The sequence below is a fragment of the Monodelphis domestica genome, chromosome 3, assembly GCF_027887165.1.
Source record: "Monodelphis domestica isolate mMonDom1 chromosome 3, mMonDom1.pri, whole genome shotgun sequence".
In the NCBI taxonomy this organism is placed as follows: domain Eukaryota; kingdom Metazoa; phylum Chordata; class Mammalia; order Didelphimorphia; family Didelphidae; genus Monodelphis; species Monodelphis domestica.
In genome coordinates this window covers 214307220-214324520 of record NC_077229.1, presented here as the reverse complement: position 1 = coordinate 214324520, position 17301 = coordinate 214307220, and the positions used below count along the sequence as shown (strand labels likewise).

The 17301-nt window shown below is 35.0% G+C and overlaps 2 protein-coding genes across 5 annotated transcripts in view; one reads left to right on the top strand and one right to left on the bottom strand.

Annotated features, from left to right (window-relative positions):
• The window catches only part of DEK (DEK proto-oncogene), a 35707-nt gene extending 28413 nt beyond the window's left edge, over positions 1-7294 (top strand). For 3 of the 4 annotated variants that reach the window (XM_007487892.3, XM_001376169.5, XM_016431755.2), the window contains exons 10-11: positions 4662-4730; positions 5539-7294. In XM_007487892.3, coding sequence (XP_007487954.1) covers positions 4662-4730; positions 5539-5550 — 81 coding nt within the window. In that variant the 3' untranslated portion in view covers positions 5551-7294. Of the gene's footprint in view, positions 1-4661 lie in introns of all 4 variants that reach the window. The other variant, XM_056823486.1, reaches the window with a different exon arrangement.
• Positions 7295-13891: 6597 nt separating this feature from the next.
• The window catches only part of KDM1B (lysine demethylase 1B), a 47816-nt gene continuing 44406 nt past the window's right edge, over positions 13892-17301 (bottom strand). Inside the window, exons 21-22 of the mRNA XM_007487893.3 lie at positions 16655-16807; positions 13892-16080 (exon numbers count right to left, since the gene is read on the bottom strand). Coding sequence (XP_007487955.1) covers positions 15997-16080; positions 16655-16807 — 237 coding nt within the window. The 3' untranslated portion in view covers positions 13892-15996. The remainder of the gene's footprint in view (positions 16081-16654; positions 16808-17301) is intronic.

Genomic DNA, 17301 nt, shown 5'->3' with positions numbered 1-17301 from the left:
GGGGTTTTTGTTTTTTAAAAGATTGTTTTTTAAATGGTTAATAGGGAAATAGGTATTGAGTATAATACATGTATAACCCAGTGGAATTGCTTGTTGGCTCTGGGAAGGGGGTTGGGAAGAGGGTAGAAAAAGTACATAAATCATGTAACTATGGAAAAATGCTTAAATAAAAATTTTAAAAAAATTTTAAGTTAAAAAACAAAATGTTAGAGACCCTTCCCATCCTTCCCAAATCATAGGAGGTGTCTTCTGGGAGACCATGTTCATAGAATTTAAGACTCATATTTTCATCTTTCATTTTCCTTGCTGGTGGTAACATTCACAATTTATTCTTCAGTATTCTGTGGCTGTGTGTAATGTTCTCTTAGTTCTACTTATTTACTTGTTCATTTTCTCATATAGTTCTTTCCAGATTTTTTTTTTAATTAGCCTGCTCTTTGCCTCTTATGGTGCAGTAGTATTCCATCACAGTCATATACCACAATTTGTTTAGCCATTCCCCAATTTCCTTCAATTTCCAATTCTTTGCTACCATGAAGAGAGCTGCTATAAATACTAGTAGCATATGAATTCTTTTCCTTTTTTCCTGATCTCCTTGGGAAATAGACCCAGCTGGGTCTAAGAATATACACAGTTCTATAATTCTCTGGATGAATTCCAAATTTCTCTCAAATGCTTGGATCACAGCTCCACCAACCATGTTATTAGTGTTCCGGTTTATCCACATCCTCTCCATCATTTTTCATTTTAGCCAGTCTAATGGGTATAAAATGATATCTTAATTGATTTGGTTTGCATTTCTCTAATCAGTAGTTGTTTAGAGCATTTTTTCATATACCTATATGTGGCTTTGATTTCTTCATCTGAAAAATTGTTAATGTCTTTTGCCCATTTATCAATTGGGGATGACTCTTATTCTTATAAGTTTGGCAGAGTTCTCCATTTTATATATGAGACTTCTATCTAAGATGCTGTATATTTTTAAAAGTTCCACCCAGTTTTCTGCTTTCATTTTAATCTTAACTATTTGTTTTATTTGTACAAAAACTTTTCAATTTAATGTTCTCAAAATTTTACATTTCACAATGCTCTCCATCTGTTGTTGACTCATAAATTCCTCTCCTATCCATAAATCTGATATGTAATCATGTTCCCTGCTGATTGTTTTGTGTCTGCTCTGTTCCATTGATGTACCTTTCTTTCAGCCAGTACCAGAAAGTTTTGATAATTATTACTTTATAATACAATTTAAAATCTGGTACTACTGACCCTCCTTTCTCTGTTCTTTATTTCATTAATTCTTTTGATGTTCTTGCTTTTTTGTTCTTCCAATTGAATTTTATTATTTCTTCTAATAGTAAAATAAAATTTTGGTACTTTAATTGGGGTGGCATTGAACAAATAGATTAGTTTATGTAGGATTGTTGTGTAGAATTGCCATTTTAATTATATTGGCTCTGCCCAAACATGAAAAATTAATATTTCTCCACTTATTTAGATATGACTATTTGTATAAAAAGTATTTTATAATTATTCATGTAGTTCCTGGTTTGGGCAGTTATTCTCCCAGGTATTCTGTCTGTGGTTATTTTAAAGGGAACATCTCTTTTTATTTCTTCTTGTAGGACTTTGTTAGTAGTATATAAAAATGCTCTTGATATGTGAATTTATTTTATATCCTCATTCTTTGCCAAAATTACTGATAGTTTCAGCTAACTTTTTATTGAATCTTTAGGATTTTCTATGTATACCATCATGTTATCTGTAAATAGTACCTCTTTGCTCATTCTTATTCTTTCAATTTCTTGTTCTCCTCTTATTGCTATTGAGATCATTTCTAATACTATGGTAAATAATATTGGTGATAATAGGCTTCCTTGTTTCACTCCTTATTTTATTGGGGAAGGCATCTAGCTTCTCCCCATTATACGTACTACTACTTGCTGATGGTTTTAGGTGGATGTTTCATATCATTTTAAGAAAAATCCATTTCTACCTATGCTTTCCAGTGCTTTTTATAGGAATGGGTGTTGTATTTTGTCCAAAGCTTTGTATAAAATCTTACTGTTAGAAAATATCCTAGAGGTCATTTAGTCCAACTTCCTCCCCAGTACAAGTGTGTCTTTTAAAACAAGACTCACAGTCATCTTGCTTCTTTGTAAACTTCTATTACAACAAATACACTTACTTTCAGAGAGCATTTTGTATCAAAAAAATCTACCTCTCCTACAACTCCCATTTACTGTCCTATATAGCTAACGGGAATAAATTTAAATCATTTTACTTACTCAACTAAGTGCCAAATACTGATACCATACTTATACTCTCTCCACTCCAGAAGTATTTTCTTTTCCACATTAGACATTTCCACATTCTTTTCCCCAGTCCTTTAACTGAATTTCATTTAATATGACAGAGTTCACCAAATTTCATTTTTATGTAATACTCAGAAAAATTCATGTTTTGCACACTTGCTGTGTAAGGGTTCCTGTGTTTGCCCTCTGCTACTTTACTCCCTTCAACATACCTGACAGTCCAGCTACTGTGGTTTACTTAAGATTCTCCCCACATGAATTTTCATTTCCTGCCTCCTGCATGATGTCCCTCAACCTCTACTCTAGATAAATTTTCTTTCAGAATTTGTTCACATCCTACCTGCTGAAAGAGGCTGATGCTGCATCTTCTTTCACACAAAGGTTCTTCCATTTACATTGTACATGTCTTTTTTTTGTACATAGTTACTTGCTTACATGTCTCTCATTAGCATAGGAATTTTTTTTTTTAAACCCTTACCTTCTATCTTGGAGGCAGAAGAGCGACAAGGGCTAGACAATGGGGATTAAGTGACTTGCCCAGGGTCGCATAGGCTAAGAAGTATCCGAGGTCAGATTTGAATCCAGGACCTCCCATCTCTAAGCCTGAGCATAGTAGTTCTTTGAAGACAAGGATTCTGGTTTGCCTTTTCTTATATTTCCAGTGGTTCACACAGCACCTGGTACATAATAAACACAAAGTAATAGTGAACAAACTTGATTGGGTATAACACAGAGATGTTTACCACATAAAGAAGACTCAACAAATGCCCATTCATTCACAGCAAATTAAAAGCAACAACAGAAAAAGATGAGGTTCTCCTATTGGCATATTTATAGAAACCGATTTAGAGCTGTAAGGAACATTCAGGATTGTCTAGTCTACCCACCTTCATGCAGATGATAAAGATACCATAAAGGGCAAAATAACTTTCCCAAGGACACCAATAAATACTCAAGTCAGCACAGTCAGCCAAGTTTCTGATTCTATGTCCAGGTTGCTTTGCACTAACCTTTTCTAAGTTGACTGACAACAGGAAATGATAGCATCACACTAATGGAGATTTTTTAAATGAATGAATAAAACAAAGGTTCAAGAACCAGAAGGATGCCTGGGGGCAGAGAGAATATGTACAATAATTTTAATGTTCATAGATCATTAAGAAAAGGTTATATTCAGCCCAGACTATTCAAAGAATTATTTTAGTTCTCAAAGGGAACTAAGATAATCAAATCTAAATTGCTCACTTTATAAGTCCAAAGAGAGTAATAGGTGCCTTGTCTGAGGTCACATAGCTAATTAGTGACAGAGCTAGAAAGAGGTTTCAGGTCTCCTGACTCTTGATTTACTATTTTATCCTATTTTGCTCTGTTAATTTCTTGTTTTTGTAAGCATGCTGTCCCTTTGAGAAAGATTTCCATTTAAAATGATGAAAATTATGTTTATACTTCAAGGGTGTAAGTTCCTGTTTTCTAATAAATTCACTTGCAGGAAATACCTTCTATTACCTGATGATAAACCCTTTACTAAAAGTATTATTTTAAATTGGTCCTCAGATCCAGATTTTAGTATTTTGTTGTTATTCAGTTGTTTCAGTACTGACTGTGACCTTGTTTGGGGTTTTCTTGGCAAAGATACTGGAATGGTTTGCCATTTCCTTCAACTCATTTACAGATGAGAAACTGAGGCAAAGAGGGTTAAGTGACTTGGGTCCAAGGTCACATAGCAAGTAAGTCTCTGAGGCCAGATTTGAACTGAGGAAGATGAGTCTTGCTGACTCTTAACATTGTGCCACCCAGCTACCCAATTTTAGTATTGCCTTATACTAAATAAAATTCTAATACTTTAACCAGAACTGTTAAGAATATGTATGGCTCAGTATGGGACCGTATTCTATATAATTAATTATAATTATAGTGAGACTAATTTATTTTCAAATTTGTCTTTAATCAAGAAAAATGAACATTCTTACAGGTAAAATATATCCTGTAAATTATTCAAGATAATGGTTCCTATTTGTGACATTAAAAAAAAAGAATCATTTATAAAAGAGAATATGGTCACGATAACTATAACAATATGAAATAATTAACCTCCCTAGTAAAACTTTTTTAGGTCACTCATATTGTTAAATATCACATTAACTGCAAGCTTACAGTTTTAATAGTGAGGATTATAAGTTTATTATGCCAGAAGAGAGGAAATGTACATTGTAAAAATTTCTGAATTTTTACCTGGGTATGTATCAACAAAAATGAGTTATATTTGGTGATTTAATCATCTTACATGAAAGTACAGAATATTTTGATGACATAGTTTTATTCTTTTTCCTATGTTGCTTTCTGTAGGTATATGAAAACTATCCTGCCTATGATTTGTCTGAAAGAAAAGATTTCATTAAAAAGACTGTTAAAGAGGTAAATATTTTCATTTCTGCTAGTTCGATTTCATTTTGTATAACTAGAACATGAATCTTGCCTTATTCTTCTCAAAGTATTTTCTCATACATTCCTATTTCATCCTCATTAATCCTTTGAGCTGAGCAAGTTGTTAACATCACCATTAAACAAAGGAGGGAACTGAGAACTAGAGAAAAGTTGTGAAAATTGGAACTAAAATTCAGGGGATCTCTTGACCAACATTTCTACTGCTGTTCTACACGCTTGCTATAATTATCTTGTACTATATTGCTGTGGTTTCCCTTTGAATAATTAGAAAAAGAACTGTTTTTCTTTCCTTTTTCAAAATTTTCTTTCCTAGTAACAACTTTAGGACAGAGGGCAGAGGCTGTGAAGATGGAGTTAAGTGACTTGCCTAGGGTGACATAGTTAAGGTGTGACTGAAGCCAGATTTGATCCCAGGTCCTCCTGGCTCCAGGTCTGGAGCTCTTTCCACTGAACCACCTAGCTGCCCTGCATACATAATTTCTTAAGGAAAAAAATAATCTATCCGCATATGTGAAATATTTGCCATTAAGAGTTTTCTTTCCTATTGTAGAACATTTCTTTTACCAAGGAAAATCTTTCATATGTTCTTAGAACACACTGCTTCCCCTTTTGGCAATATAGTACATATTTCTTCCTTATCCTTAATCCCTACAACAACAGTCTTCTCTCGCTCCCTCTCTGTCTCTCTTATTTATGTATATATGTTAGCAGTTACATAACATGCTCAGAATAATAAGTTTTAGGTATAGGAATCTGATATGTTTCTTTTTCCTTTCAGTTAATTTCATGAGACAGAGATCATTTATAAAGGCTGCTGATTTGGAGTGTTTCCCGTGAATTCAAAGATCTGATAAACACCAGCAAAAAGAATGTATTTCCTTTTCTAAATCTTTGTTGGTCAAGTATTGTGTTAAGCAGAATTGACTGCTGAATTTGTGTCATAAGTGTTAATGTAAAAATTTGTTTTGAGTTCACCCCTTTTAAATTGCATTTTTATGCAGTTTTATTAGTTAAGATTTTTGCATGGCAATGAATGTTCCCTGCTTTTTTTTTTATAGTTGTGTATTTTGTACATTTTGGATTTCTTTATATAAGGTAATGGACTCTTAGACTGTTGTAGCTTTTAGTGTGCTTAATATTCGTAGCTTGCTTAATGAAATTCTTTTAATAATCAAGTAGAAAAAAAGTTGTAACTATTGGCATCTTATACATGCAGAGTTTGGGTTATTGTAGTATTTGGTATAGACAATATTTTGAATACACATTCTGACAAATAGTCTAAACTTGTGGTAGTGTGTTCATTATATTCAGGATATACAGTATACATGCTATGAATATTTGGGTGATTAAATCTGAACTATCTTAAATATGTACTGCAAATTATCAGCATGATAAAACAATTGGCATAGATGTATTTTTGTACTTTTAAAAAGGATTTGTTGTATATAAGGTTTTCATATTTCTTTGTGCAAATCAATTTTTAAATCTATGTATCTTTAGAATTATAACATGAAGTGTCAGTGTTCTGCCAGAAGGTTATGATGGAGAAGTGGAAGTTATAAAGATAATGCTAAAGAAGTAGTTAGTAGTTTACTCATTCTTTTCCACTTAACTCTATTTTATTTAGGAAGTATAATCCTCTTATAGCTAGCTTCACAATGTGACTGCAAATACATTTTGTATTTCAAGGATTAACTTTAGCACATATTGAAATCAAAACTGCTTCAGAAACTTTGGAGAAAGGCTCAGATGAGTATAACCACCTCCAGCTCATAATAAACTTGAACTCAGTTCCATTTAACTGATTTTGCCCACATAAAATATATTACTATTCACAGGAAACAGACTACTTTTGTAGTAATGGTGTAGAAGTTAAACAAATGCCAAATGAAGATAATGTAGTTACATAGTGTTCGTCAGCAGCAGACCCTTGTGACTAAAAGTATTGCTCAAAAAAGCCAATGGTACATTTATTTTCACATTAATGGATAGATATGTCACATCAGGGCTGCTGGATTATAAAATTTTTGGCCAATCAAAATGTTAGTTGATCTCAACTGAAGAAATCATTTCTCTGCATGTGATTCTTCATGAGACTAAAATAACACATTTTATTTTATATAGACGATACCTTAAATCATTTTGCCAGATGAACTTATCATATCTAATTCTGAAACAATTTTGATTTGTAAAAGGGAAACATTTGGCCTGTGGAGCATTTTAATAAGAAACATTTAATTGTCTTCACATCAAGGGATAGTGTTCATTACTGAAATGTCAAGTTTGAATGGTGTTTTCCATGTGGCAAAGCAGCACTTGGTGTTTCCTTTTAATAGGCAGTTATGTTTGACTTTTTCCTTGAATAAAATTTATTAGAACCTTATGGTAAGCTTATTAATTCAGATGACTGGAATAAGCTACTTTAAACTAACCTTAACGCAGATCCCAAAATTGACTTCTGATTTTAAGATAAAAGTTCATTTTTTTTTTCTGTGAAACTTGTCAGTGAAAAAATTAAAATTGTGAGTACTAAATGTCTTTGGTCTTTTGCATTTGCTTTTTATACCCAGTTTCTTGATATCTTTTGGGAAAGTAATTATTAGGATAATAATGAATAAATTCCTTTTAATTTTTAGAAAATGTAAAAAAATTGAGCCTTTGATAGAAAGTCTCATCAAAACCCTCAATTACTTGACATTTTCTACTTTAAGGAAAAAGTTACAATCCTCTTTTAACCCTTAGAAGTAGATGTTCCACAACAAAGCTTACTTTCAGGGACTTAAAGGGATTCAACTCGGTCTTAGCTGTCTGTATCTATGATAATATTCAAAATAATAAAATAATAACAGAGATTGGATTATTTAGAATGTTGTATTAAGGATACATCTTAGGAAAATGTTTCAATAATTTTGGATGAAAGGGATTTGATTAATCTAGGGTTTGCTGGAGTAAAAACAGGTTTCATCTTAAATTTATATTTTGAGAGTTAAATCTCTTAGTGTACTTAACTTTATTGGTGTATGAAATCCTTTTAACATATAAGCTATACAGTGCATTGATACATCCCACAACTTATCTATGCTATTTCATTTTGTATAATTTGTCTCTACCTTTTTAAAATCTTCCGACAACTTATTAGATCTTCTAATGGTTCTAATACAGTGGTTCTCTGGTTGTCCTAGCCTATCTCCCTTTCCCAATCATAAAAGGCTTTTAAAATTCTGGTCAATTTTTTGTGACATAAATACACTATAGTCTACTTAACCTCATCAATGCATTTTTCTCTTGAAAATTGAGATTAGCAATAATTTCAAAGCTGCCTGAGTAAAGCTATTCAAATTTATCAACAAATCTAGTGATTATGATCAGCTGATCCCCCACTCAGCCTCTTCCTTAATGCATTCAATGCATGGCTCAGACTCTCTACTCTTAACATCTGCCTTCATACTAGGCTAGTATGAAGATATATAGGTTGTCCACAAGTGAACCCTTTCAAAGATCAAGAAGTATGCAATTCCTTTAGCTGGTCATTAATCTATTTCTCCCAAATGTATTTGTTTTCCACACAACATGTAATCTCTTCCCCTAAGTACTTTGCCAGGCTATCACCATTACTTTAATTCCTTTCTCCTCCTTTTGGGGTCTTAAGCTCTTTGTGAACCAGATCAATTCTATTCTCTTATTCTTGAAGCTCCTTTTCCCTTGATTTCACCTTGCCAAATCCTAGCCCTGAATTACTCCAATTCCCTGATTCTAATAATACTTATATATGCTGCTATCTGTTGCTAGGGGAAGTGAGCCAACTCCTAAGTCAGCTACAAATTTATATCAGCTGGGGACTCATTTTACTGCTCTTATTGATTCTCTTTCCATCTTCACATCTATTCTGAGTTTCTGTTCTGTAAGGCATTTTGGATAAAGAACCTCAGAGCTACACATAGATAACAGTTAAAACTTACTACTATTCACCTGGAAGGAGAACACACCAACAGGAAATAGTCTTGGTGTGTGACCTCCTTTGCCTTGCATGGGCAACACTTTGTGGAGTGACTGAACTTGAAACTATGGAATGGTATTCACACTGGGCAAAGGCCCAGAGCCTCTCAGGTTAAACAAAGAGTGTTAAAGAAATGACTGGTATTAACTAGAAATCACTATCATCCATGGGTGAAGATAGGACAGTATGGACCATAGAAATGAGGGTATTTTTTCTACATTGCCTTAGTGAGGAATGAGAGGCAGGGATGCACAAAATTGAACAGTACCATATAGCAAGAAGTGAGATGGAGAAGGTGAAGGGAGTGGGAATGCCTCATGTCCATACATACTGGTGGGGAGAGGGCAGAATGGATCCTTAGCCACTATGAATAAACAAGTACATTTTTACTGCCTCTGCTTTCCCTTCTGTTCTTCGTAATTCCCCATAATCTGGCTTCCAGTTTATCACTCAGTTGAACTGTGCTCTGCAAAGTTGCAAATGAGTTTTTCTTACGACCTTTTCTGATACTTCAATTCTTTTTGACCCATACAACATTTAACATTGCTGACCACCCTGTTCACCTAAATACTCAATCCCTTCCCTTCTATTTCTCTTCTTGCCATCTTTGAACAGGTCATTCCCTCTGAAAATGAAGCCCTTTTTCCTCTCAATCCTATCCCTTGACTTCTGCAGACTTGACACTGGTGATCACTTTCTCCCCTTGATACTCTTTTCCTTTTTCTCCTCCAACCTATCTTCTAAGTCTCTGCTGGATTCTCATCCAGATCATGTCCTTTAATCACAGATGTCTTTTATGGTTCTGTCCTGGTCCTGTCCCATGCAAACTAGTAAGATTATCAAGTGAGAGTCTTTAGAAAGAAAAGGATCAGGAGAGATTTACATTACATCCAATTAGCAGCTAGGCCCTGGATGGGTATCAAACCAGCAAATGAAATTGTGGAACAGACGGGCAGAATGGAAGGAAAAGATGATATTTATAACTTAAAAATTGTTATTGTCAGGGTAGCTAGAAGTATACCTAGAGGTTACAGTAATAAACTGTAACAGATGATATGTCAGATATGTATATATGTATATATAAAACTAGGGATAAAAAATAATACTAAGAGAAATGGGAAAAGGGATAAAATGGGGTAAATATATATATTTCATACAGAAGCGCACAGTGGGAGGGAAGGAGAAGACTGATAGAATGGAAGGGAGGAAGAGGTTGGCAACAGGTAATACTTAAATCTTACACTCACTGAAATTGGCTCAGAGAGGGAAGAACAGTCGGATCCATTTGGGCAGAGGATTATATCATGCCCTATAGAGAATTAGAAGGGTAATGAGTGGACTGGTGGGGAGGGGAGCAATACAAGAGAGGGAGAGGTTGGGGGTCATTTAAAAGGCACTATAGTAAGGGGAATAATAAGGGGAGGTGAGATGGGGGGAGTAACATTAGGGAAGGGGAAAGGGGAGGAGACTGACTAAAAGCAAAAAGTTGGGAGGGTAAGAGGGATAAGAAAAAAGGCAGAATCAAAGGAGGAAGTGAAAATGGAGGGAAATACACAGTAATCATAACTGAATGTGAATGGGATGAACTCACTCATAAAAAGGAAGGAGATAGAAAGGATTCAAAACCAGAATCCTATATGTTATCTACAAGAAGCACACTTAAGATAGGTAGACATACACAGGTTAAAGGTAAGAGGGTGGAGCAGAATTTACTGGGCTGCAACTAAAACAAGGAAGGCAGGAGTAGCGATGATTATGATCCTCAGACAAAACTAAAGCAAAAATAGATCTCAAAAGAAATAAGGAAGGTAATTACATCTTGATGAAAGGTAGTACAAATAATGAAGAAATATCAATACTCAATATATATATACACCAAATGGTATAGCCCTCAGATTTCTAAAGGAGAAATTAAAAGGAGCTTCAGGAGGAAATAGATAGTAAAACCAAATTAGTGGGGAACCTCAACCTTCCCCTATAAGAACTAGATAAATTGAACGAAAAAATAAAGGAAGTGAATAGAATGTTATAAAAATTTAGAACTATTTGGAGAAAAATAAATAGGGATAAAAAGGAATACATCTTTTCAGCAGCACATGGCACATATACAAAGATTGACCATGTACTAGGGCATAAAAACATTGCAAACAAATATAGGAACGCAGAAATTTTTTTCTGACCATAATGCAATAAAAATCATAAGGGCTTATAGAAAGGCAAATTTAAAATTAATTGGTAACTAAATCTAATTCTCCAAAACTGGTGGGTCAAAGAAACTATTACTGATTTCATTGAAGAGAAGACAATGAGGAAACAAAATATTAAAATCTAGGGGATGTTTAGATCAGATTTGGAGAAAGATATGATGAGATCTACAATGCAGCTCACAACCCCTCCAAGTCTGCTTATCCTGTGTGACAGTCCCACCTAAAAGGAAAAAAGGGAGAGGGAAGTGAGATACCTACCAGTCACTGCCTCGAGTGTACAGACCACTTTCTGAGGAGCTTTTGGAATAGTCATGAGCTGATCTGGGACTCAGGGAGTGGGTTCCCAAGTAGCACCTAGACAAGTGCTGCTGAGGGTGCCCTGTTTTCAGTTGGAAGCTTACTCAGTGATGGGAGGAGGTGTAGTGGTGTAAGGGCCAGAATGTAAAGGGTTAAAATTAGGGTTGGGCTAAATTTATGAGTGTGGTCACCAGGAATTATTACTCAATTCCAAATGATTTTTTTATGGTAATTTATTTCCAAAAGGAGAAAGAATGAAAGTTAGAAATTCCAGAGAGATCTGAACCAGGCAGGACACAAGAGGCTTGGCAAAAGGAGCCCAGAGGTAAATTAACAAGGGTTCTAGCCACAAGACCTCCTCCAAGACGAGGCGCCCCTCCGGAGACTAGTATCTCTAGAACAAGCCAGGGAGAAGAGTCAGCCTTTTTTACATGGTAATTCTAATAGAAAATAGAAGCAGTCCAAAGTCCTCAGTCAGAGCTCCTCCAGGTTCAAGTTGAAGGCTCAAGACCTTGTCACAGGAAAGTCTTGCCACTTTTAAAGACCCTTCCTTTCGTCATTTCCTGTGCCTTCCTTCCACTTTTATATGGACCAATTTTAGTCTGTAAATTTTCTTAGGACTGCCCAGGGGGCAGTCAGTGGGTTCTGATTCATCACCCACTTTCACACACATGGGTCACAGACCTCCCCCAATTTAGGATAAGTGGGGTATATACACTTCTGATTAAATCTAAAAAGGGACAGGGGAAAGTTAATCCCATCTTCACAATGGGCAATCACAGGTGATGGGGTGATGAAATTGTGTCTGAGAAGCCCAACTCCTGATTTTTCAAGGTGAAATGCAACCTACTTTTCTGTTCTGTGAATGGTCATGCCACAGCTCCCATTTTAGAGACCACTTTTTAGCCCTCATCTCTCCATCTTGTGCACAGCAGTACTATGATTTTGTTAAATGCTTTGCTACAGTTAGGTAGATGATTCTGTATACATGAACACACACAGGAAGAAAGAGTGCATTCCCCTGAACTGTCTAAAGAGGACATGAAGTTAATCTGCATAATTTGGTCTTGATGAAATTATAAATGAAGCAGCTAGATGACAGGGGGAAAAGTAGCTGTATTTTCCCCCATATCTGGAGTCAGGAAGTCCTGAATTCAAATCCTGCCTTAGGTTCTTATCTGTGTGACTCTGGACTAGTCACTTAAATCTTTTTGCTTCAGTCTCATCTGTAAAATGGGTATAGCATCAATTACTCCCCAGAGTTGTTGCAAGGGTAAAATGAGATATTTGAAAAGCTCTTTGCAAGCCCTACATAGGGGGCAGCTAGGAAGCTCAGTGGATTGAGAGCCAGGCCTAGAGATGGGAGGTCCTAGGTTCAAAGCTGGTCTCAGCCACTTCCTAAGCTGTGTGACCCTGGGAAAGTCACTTGACACCCATTGCCTAGCCCTTACCACTCGTCTGCCTTGGAACCAATACCCTAATATGGAAAGTAAATGTTTAAATAAAATAAAGCTCTACATAAATTCTAGCATTTTTAATAATGGCTCTGTGACCATTACTTTTTTTAGATGTTCATTATTTAAAATATATTCTAAAATTTTACTAGAAATTGAAGTTCCTAGACCTATAGTTTTACAGATTAATTTTTCTTTTTTTTTTTTTAATCAGGGCATGTGTCCCTAAGTCAGTCCTACATTTACCATTCCTCAGTCTTGTAAAAATCACCAATGGGCTAATTCAGCAACTATTAATTTTAACTAATAATAACTAATTTAATAAGCTAATTTAAACATCAGAGAATATTGTCCATTTGGGATTAGTGACTTGACCTCATTAAGTGCAGCGAGCTTTCTTACTATCTCTTGGGTGTCAGTATTCCCTAACAGACATTCTTGTTTTGTCTTTTTCAGCCTAAAGAACTTTTTCCTTGGTAGAAAAAAACAAACATTAAGAGCTGAGCACCTCTGCCTTCTCTTTGCTGTCCGTTACCATAACATCCTGTTCTTTCTTGGATCCTCTTTTCCTAAACAATGCTTTTTGCTATCCTTACCTTTCCTCACCGAGCTCAGCTCATTCTAAGCTATTGCACACATGACAGTATTCTTACAGGATCAAACCATACTTTTATATTCTAATTTATACTTTGAATCAAAGCTTATACTCCCCACCCCCATATCAACGTGGTCCCTCTCGAGTTTCTCCAGTGAAATGCTAATCCAGTGCCTTAACTTGGTGTGGGATCTCAAAAACCCAGCTGGAAAGGCTTCAGGGATGCAGTGAGAGTGCTACCCCAGGATCAGCCTGGCTAAATTCTGAGCAGCTTATAAATGAGCCATAGATTTTGTTGTGAACATAGCTAGCTGCTCCTGAAAAATTAAGTGCAGCGCTAACAGCCCTGACATCAGAGACCCGACCCTTTGGACTGAGTTTTTGGGAGCATTTGTCAATACACTTTGGTCATAAAACAGTTATTTATCAGCCTAGTAGCATAAGGAATAGTAGACGAGATGATTGCCATATTGGTGGTAGTGATTAAGCTGGATTAAGATGTTTTAAACTCACAGAAGGCTAAAATGAATGCATAAATGCATTGAAATGGTTTGAACACTGATTAGAAATTTATAAAAACATTTTGCAAAAAAAAAAAAAGCAGCCATTTCCAGTTTTATTAGGCATCTTTAACATAGTCACACAAAAAGATCATGCTCTGCATTCAAACAATACTTTTTTTTACAAAAAGCATATTCATTGCATATTTACAAGTCTTTGTAGACAAAATGGAAAAACATGCACGTTAACTCCCAAGGCTGAGAAAAGAATATTGTGGCCTGTTAAATAAGAAAGCCTCAAACCAGAGCCTATTAGCTTCTGAAACATTAAATGTTTAAAATATAAACATTTACTAGAATTTTCCATTTAGGCATGTTTGTCCCCACAACTTAAAGTACAGGTTTTGAATGTCCTCATATACTGACATAATTTAGTTGTGTACACATGGACAACGTGTGTATGTGTGTGTGTTTTGTTGACCATTTAAAACAAGATGCTGTGCACTGATCATTTTACTTTTGTCATACCTTTAATATGCTCAATAATTTAAAGTGTAACATTCAAATTTTACCAATGTTTGCATACAGATAAACATTATTAATAGTAATTTCACATTTTTTATCTCCTTTAACAATTAGGGGAAAAAAATGAGCATTTTTCTAGCCTAATTAGGAATATGTGTGTGTGTGTGTGTGTGTGTGTGTAAAATTTTAAAATTGCTTCTAAAATTTACCCCATATGCTTCAGAACATAACTAATGGTAGAAGTAATTATGGTTGACTCAGACTTGAATATTAAACAGAAGTGTTTAGGTTTTGTCCTTAAGATTCAACTTTTAAGTAACTGAAAAAAAAAGATTAAATTGCCATGTTTTGATTTTAAAAAATCTAGTTATCCTTATTCCCTGACATTTACATTGAAGAATAGGATTAAACTGTATTCACACTGGGACATTATTTAAACACAAATAAATAACACAAAATGGCCTTCCTTCATTGGGGCTCTTTATAAGGTAAACCTCATGAAAATATCTGTTTTAAGTAACATTATACTAAGTGCTCTATAATCAAAATAAGTGTTTGTTGTGTTTCTAGGCAACATTTTGCTTGTGTGTGTGCGCGCACGTGCAAGCGTGCATTAGGATAAGATGGGATTAATCTAAAATGTGGGGAAAAAAAGATTAGGAAAATCTGATATTTTTCTGTAATTTTCCACTGGGCCTGCCTATGGAATACTCTGAGAAGAGATCTATTAGAAGATATATTCCAGTTATTTCTGTCTTTTCCTAAGCTTTATAAAATTATTCTCTCAAATCTTTAATAGTGATTGCCATACTTAAGGATATTTCAAGTATATTAACCCATGAAGTTTGGCTTCAAAAAAAGAGCCTTTTAATGCCACTCTAATACAAAAACTAAAGTTTGTTGATTTCTGATTCTCAGTTATACAGGCTAATTCCCCAAGCAGTGCGATGGTTGGAGAAATTTGCTCTTGAGAAGAGATCACTTTTGGCTCTCTTGCAAATGTGACTGAACAAATCTAAAATGTTTTATCATAAAAGATTTCTAAAATTTAAATACCCTCCAAGTAGCCAACAAGAAAAAATATGTACAGTACAAAAAATAGTCTCGGGGTTTTAGCTTATCTTTGATTAAAGCAAAGATCTGCATAATGCCAAGTCTTTGTTATCCAAGCTGTAAATAAAAGCTTAGTTTTAGGGAGATACAAAAGTCTTAAGGCTCATGTGGTAAAGAGGATGAATTTTCACAATTTCGATTCATGGCTACATCCAGATTCTTCAAGTAATTCCTTTCACCTTTTGAAGGTGGCAAGCTGGATGAAATACAAATTTGAAGTAAGTCTCTAACCATGAACCTTAATTTAAGACACAAGATCATTAAATGTCCATAGCCTTACGGTCTGAAACACAAAGGTCTACAGGCATAATGTGAGCTAGTTAAGAGGAAAATAAAGTCAAATATAAGTGCTAACAATCATTTTCTGTGGCTAATGTTTCCATATTTAGTGCCAAACAATATATATATCAATTATGTCACAATAGAAATATTTCAAATTCTGGTTTCCAAAAAGTTTAAGTGAGAAAAATCAGTTGAAATACAGTGTCCATCTTTGTTTGCAATATTCTTCCCTTAGGAGAGAGAGCTGGGTCCACAGAAATTTTGAATTAAAACGCAGCTATCTTGCTTGCTTCTCGTACACCGCTCAAGTATGCCCCTGTGACTGTTTGTGGAAAGTGCCTATTTGTTGCCTGTAACAAAGAATATGAATGAGATCAGATATTAAAAAAAAACCAAGGTAATAAAGCAAAACATGCTCCCAAATTAGCTATACACACTCTGTCAAAGCAAGGAGGGAAATCAGGGAAAGTTTGGGAGAGTAAATTAAACATCAGTTTTACTCCTTAGATATATACGTGACATAATGTCACTGCTGTTTTAAATTAACATTACTTTGATAAATTATAGCTAAACCCCACTACAAATTCCATTATATAGTCAATAACACTATAAACTGACCACTGGTACCCAGCAACCCCACTGCAGTATTTTTGTTGAACTTATTAGCAATAGTAGGGAAGATATTCTTGTACTAGAAAATACCAAAGTTATATGAGCATGAACATCCAAAAACCCAGCAGTTAGAGTGTAAATGTGAATGCCCAAATAGTAGAGATAAGTTTTTCCAGATGTTATCATAAATCTGTACACATATCCTTATTCATTTAGCCAACTGTTCCCTGGTCCTAGGTAGGCCCATGGGACATTTCATTAGCAATAAAATTAACCAAATGTGTTTGGAGGTTGGGAAATCACGTCACATACCTCACCAGCAAAAAAGAGAGTCCCTTGTATGTCTTCTGCAAGGATGTCATAAGCTTCACCACTTCCACCTGTCTTTACAAAACTATATGCCATTTGGATCCATGGCTCTGTGTTCCATCGAGTAACAAAGAAGTTTACTGGGTCTGGGATTTCCTGTGTTGATCAGAAGTTTAAATAAAAAGAGGAACCACACTACACAACTGGAGTTCAAATTAAATATGGGAGCCAAGGAGAGGGAGACATTCATTTCCTCATCGTTAACTCTTAGTATGCTTTCCTGAAGTTAGGAGTCTTATGTCTTGACTTGGGCACTTCCAGTGGGGGGGGAGGGATGGATGGATGGACAGACATACAGAGAGATGGATGGACAGACAGACAGATATGGAAACTAGAGGATAGAGAGGGAAAAAAGGAGTAAGAAAATAGATATTGGGTAGGAAAAGAAATAATCAAATCAGAGTGAAATATTTCATATAGCTCTATTTGTAATCAATTATAAGCAAAGATAGGCTTGTAAATAATTGTCTTATATTAAACAATATCTACAAGCCCACTAGCATATTAGATAGCGAGTTGACTGCAAAATTGGGAATATGAGTTCAAGTCTCACTTCTGACACATACTGGCTGTGCGACCTTGAGCAAATC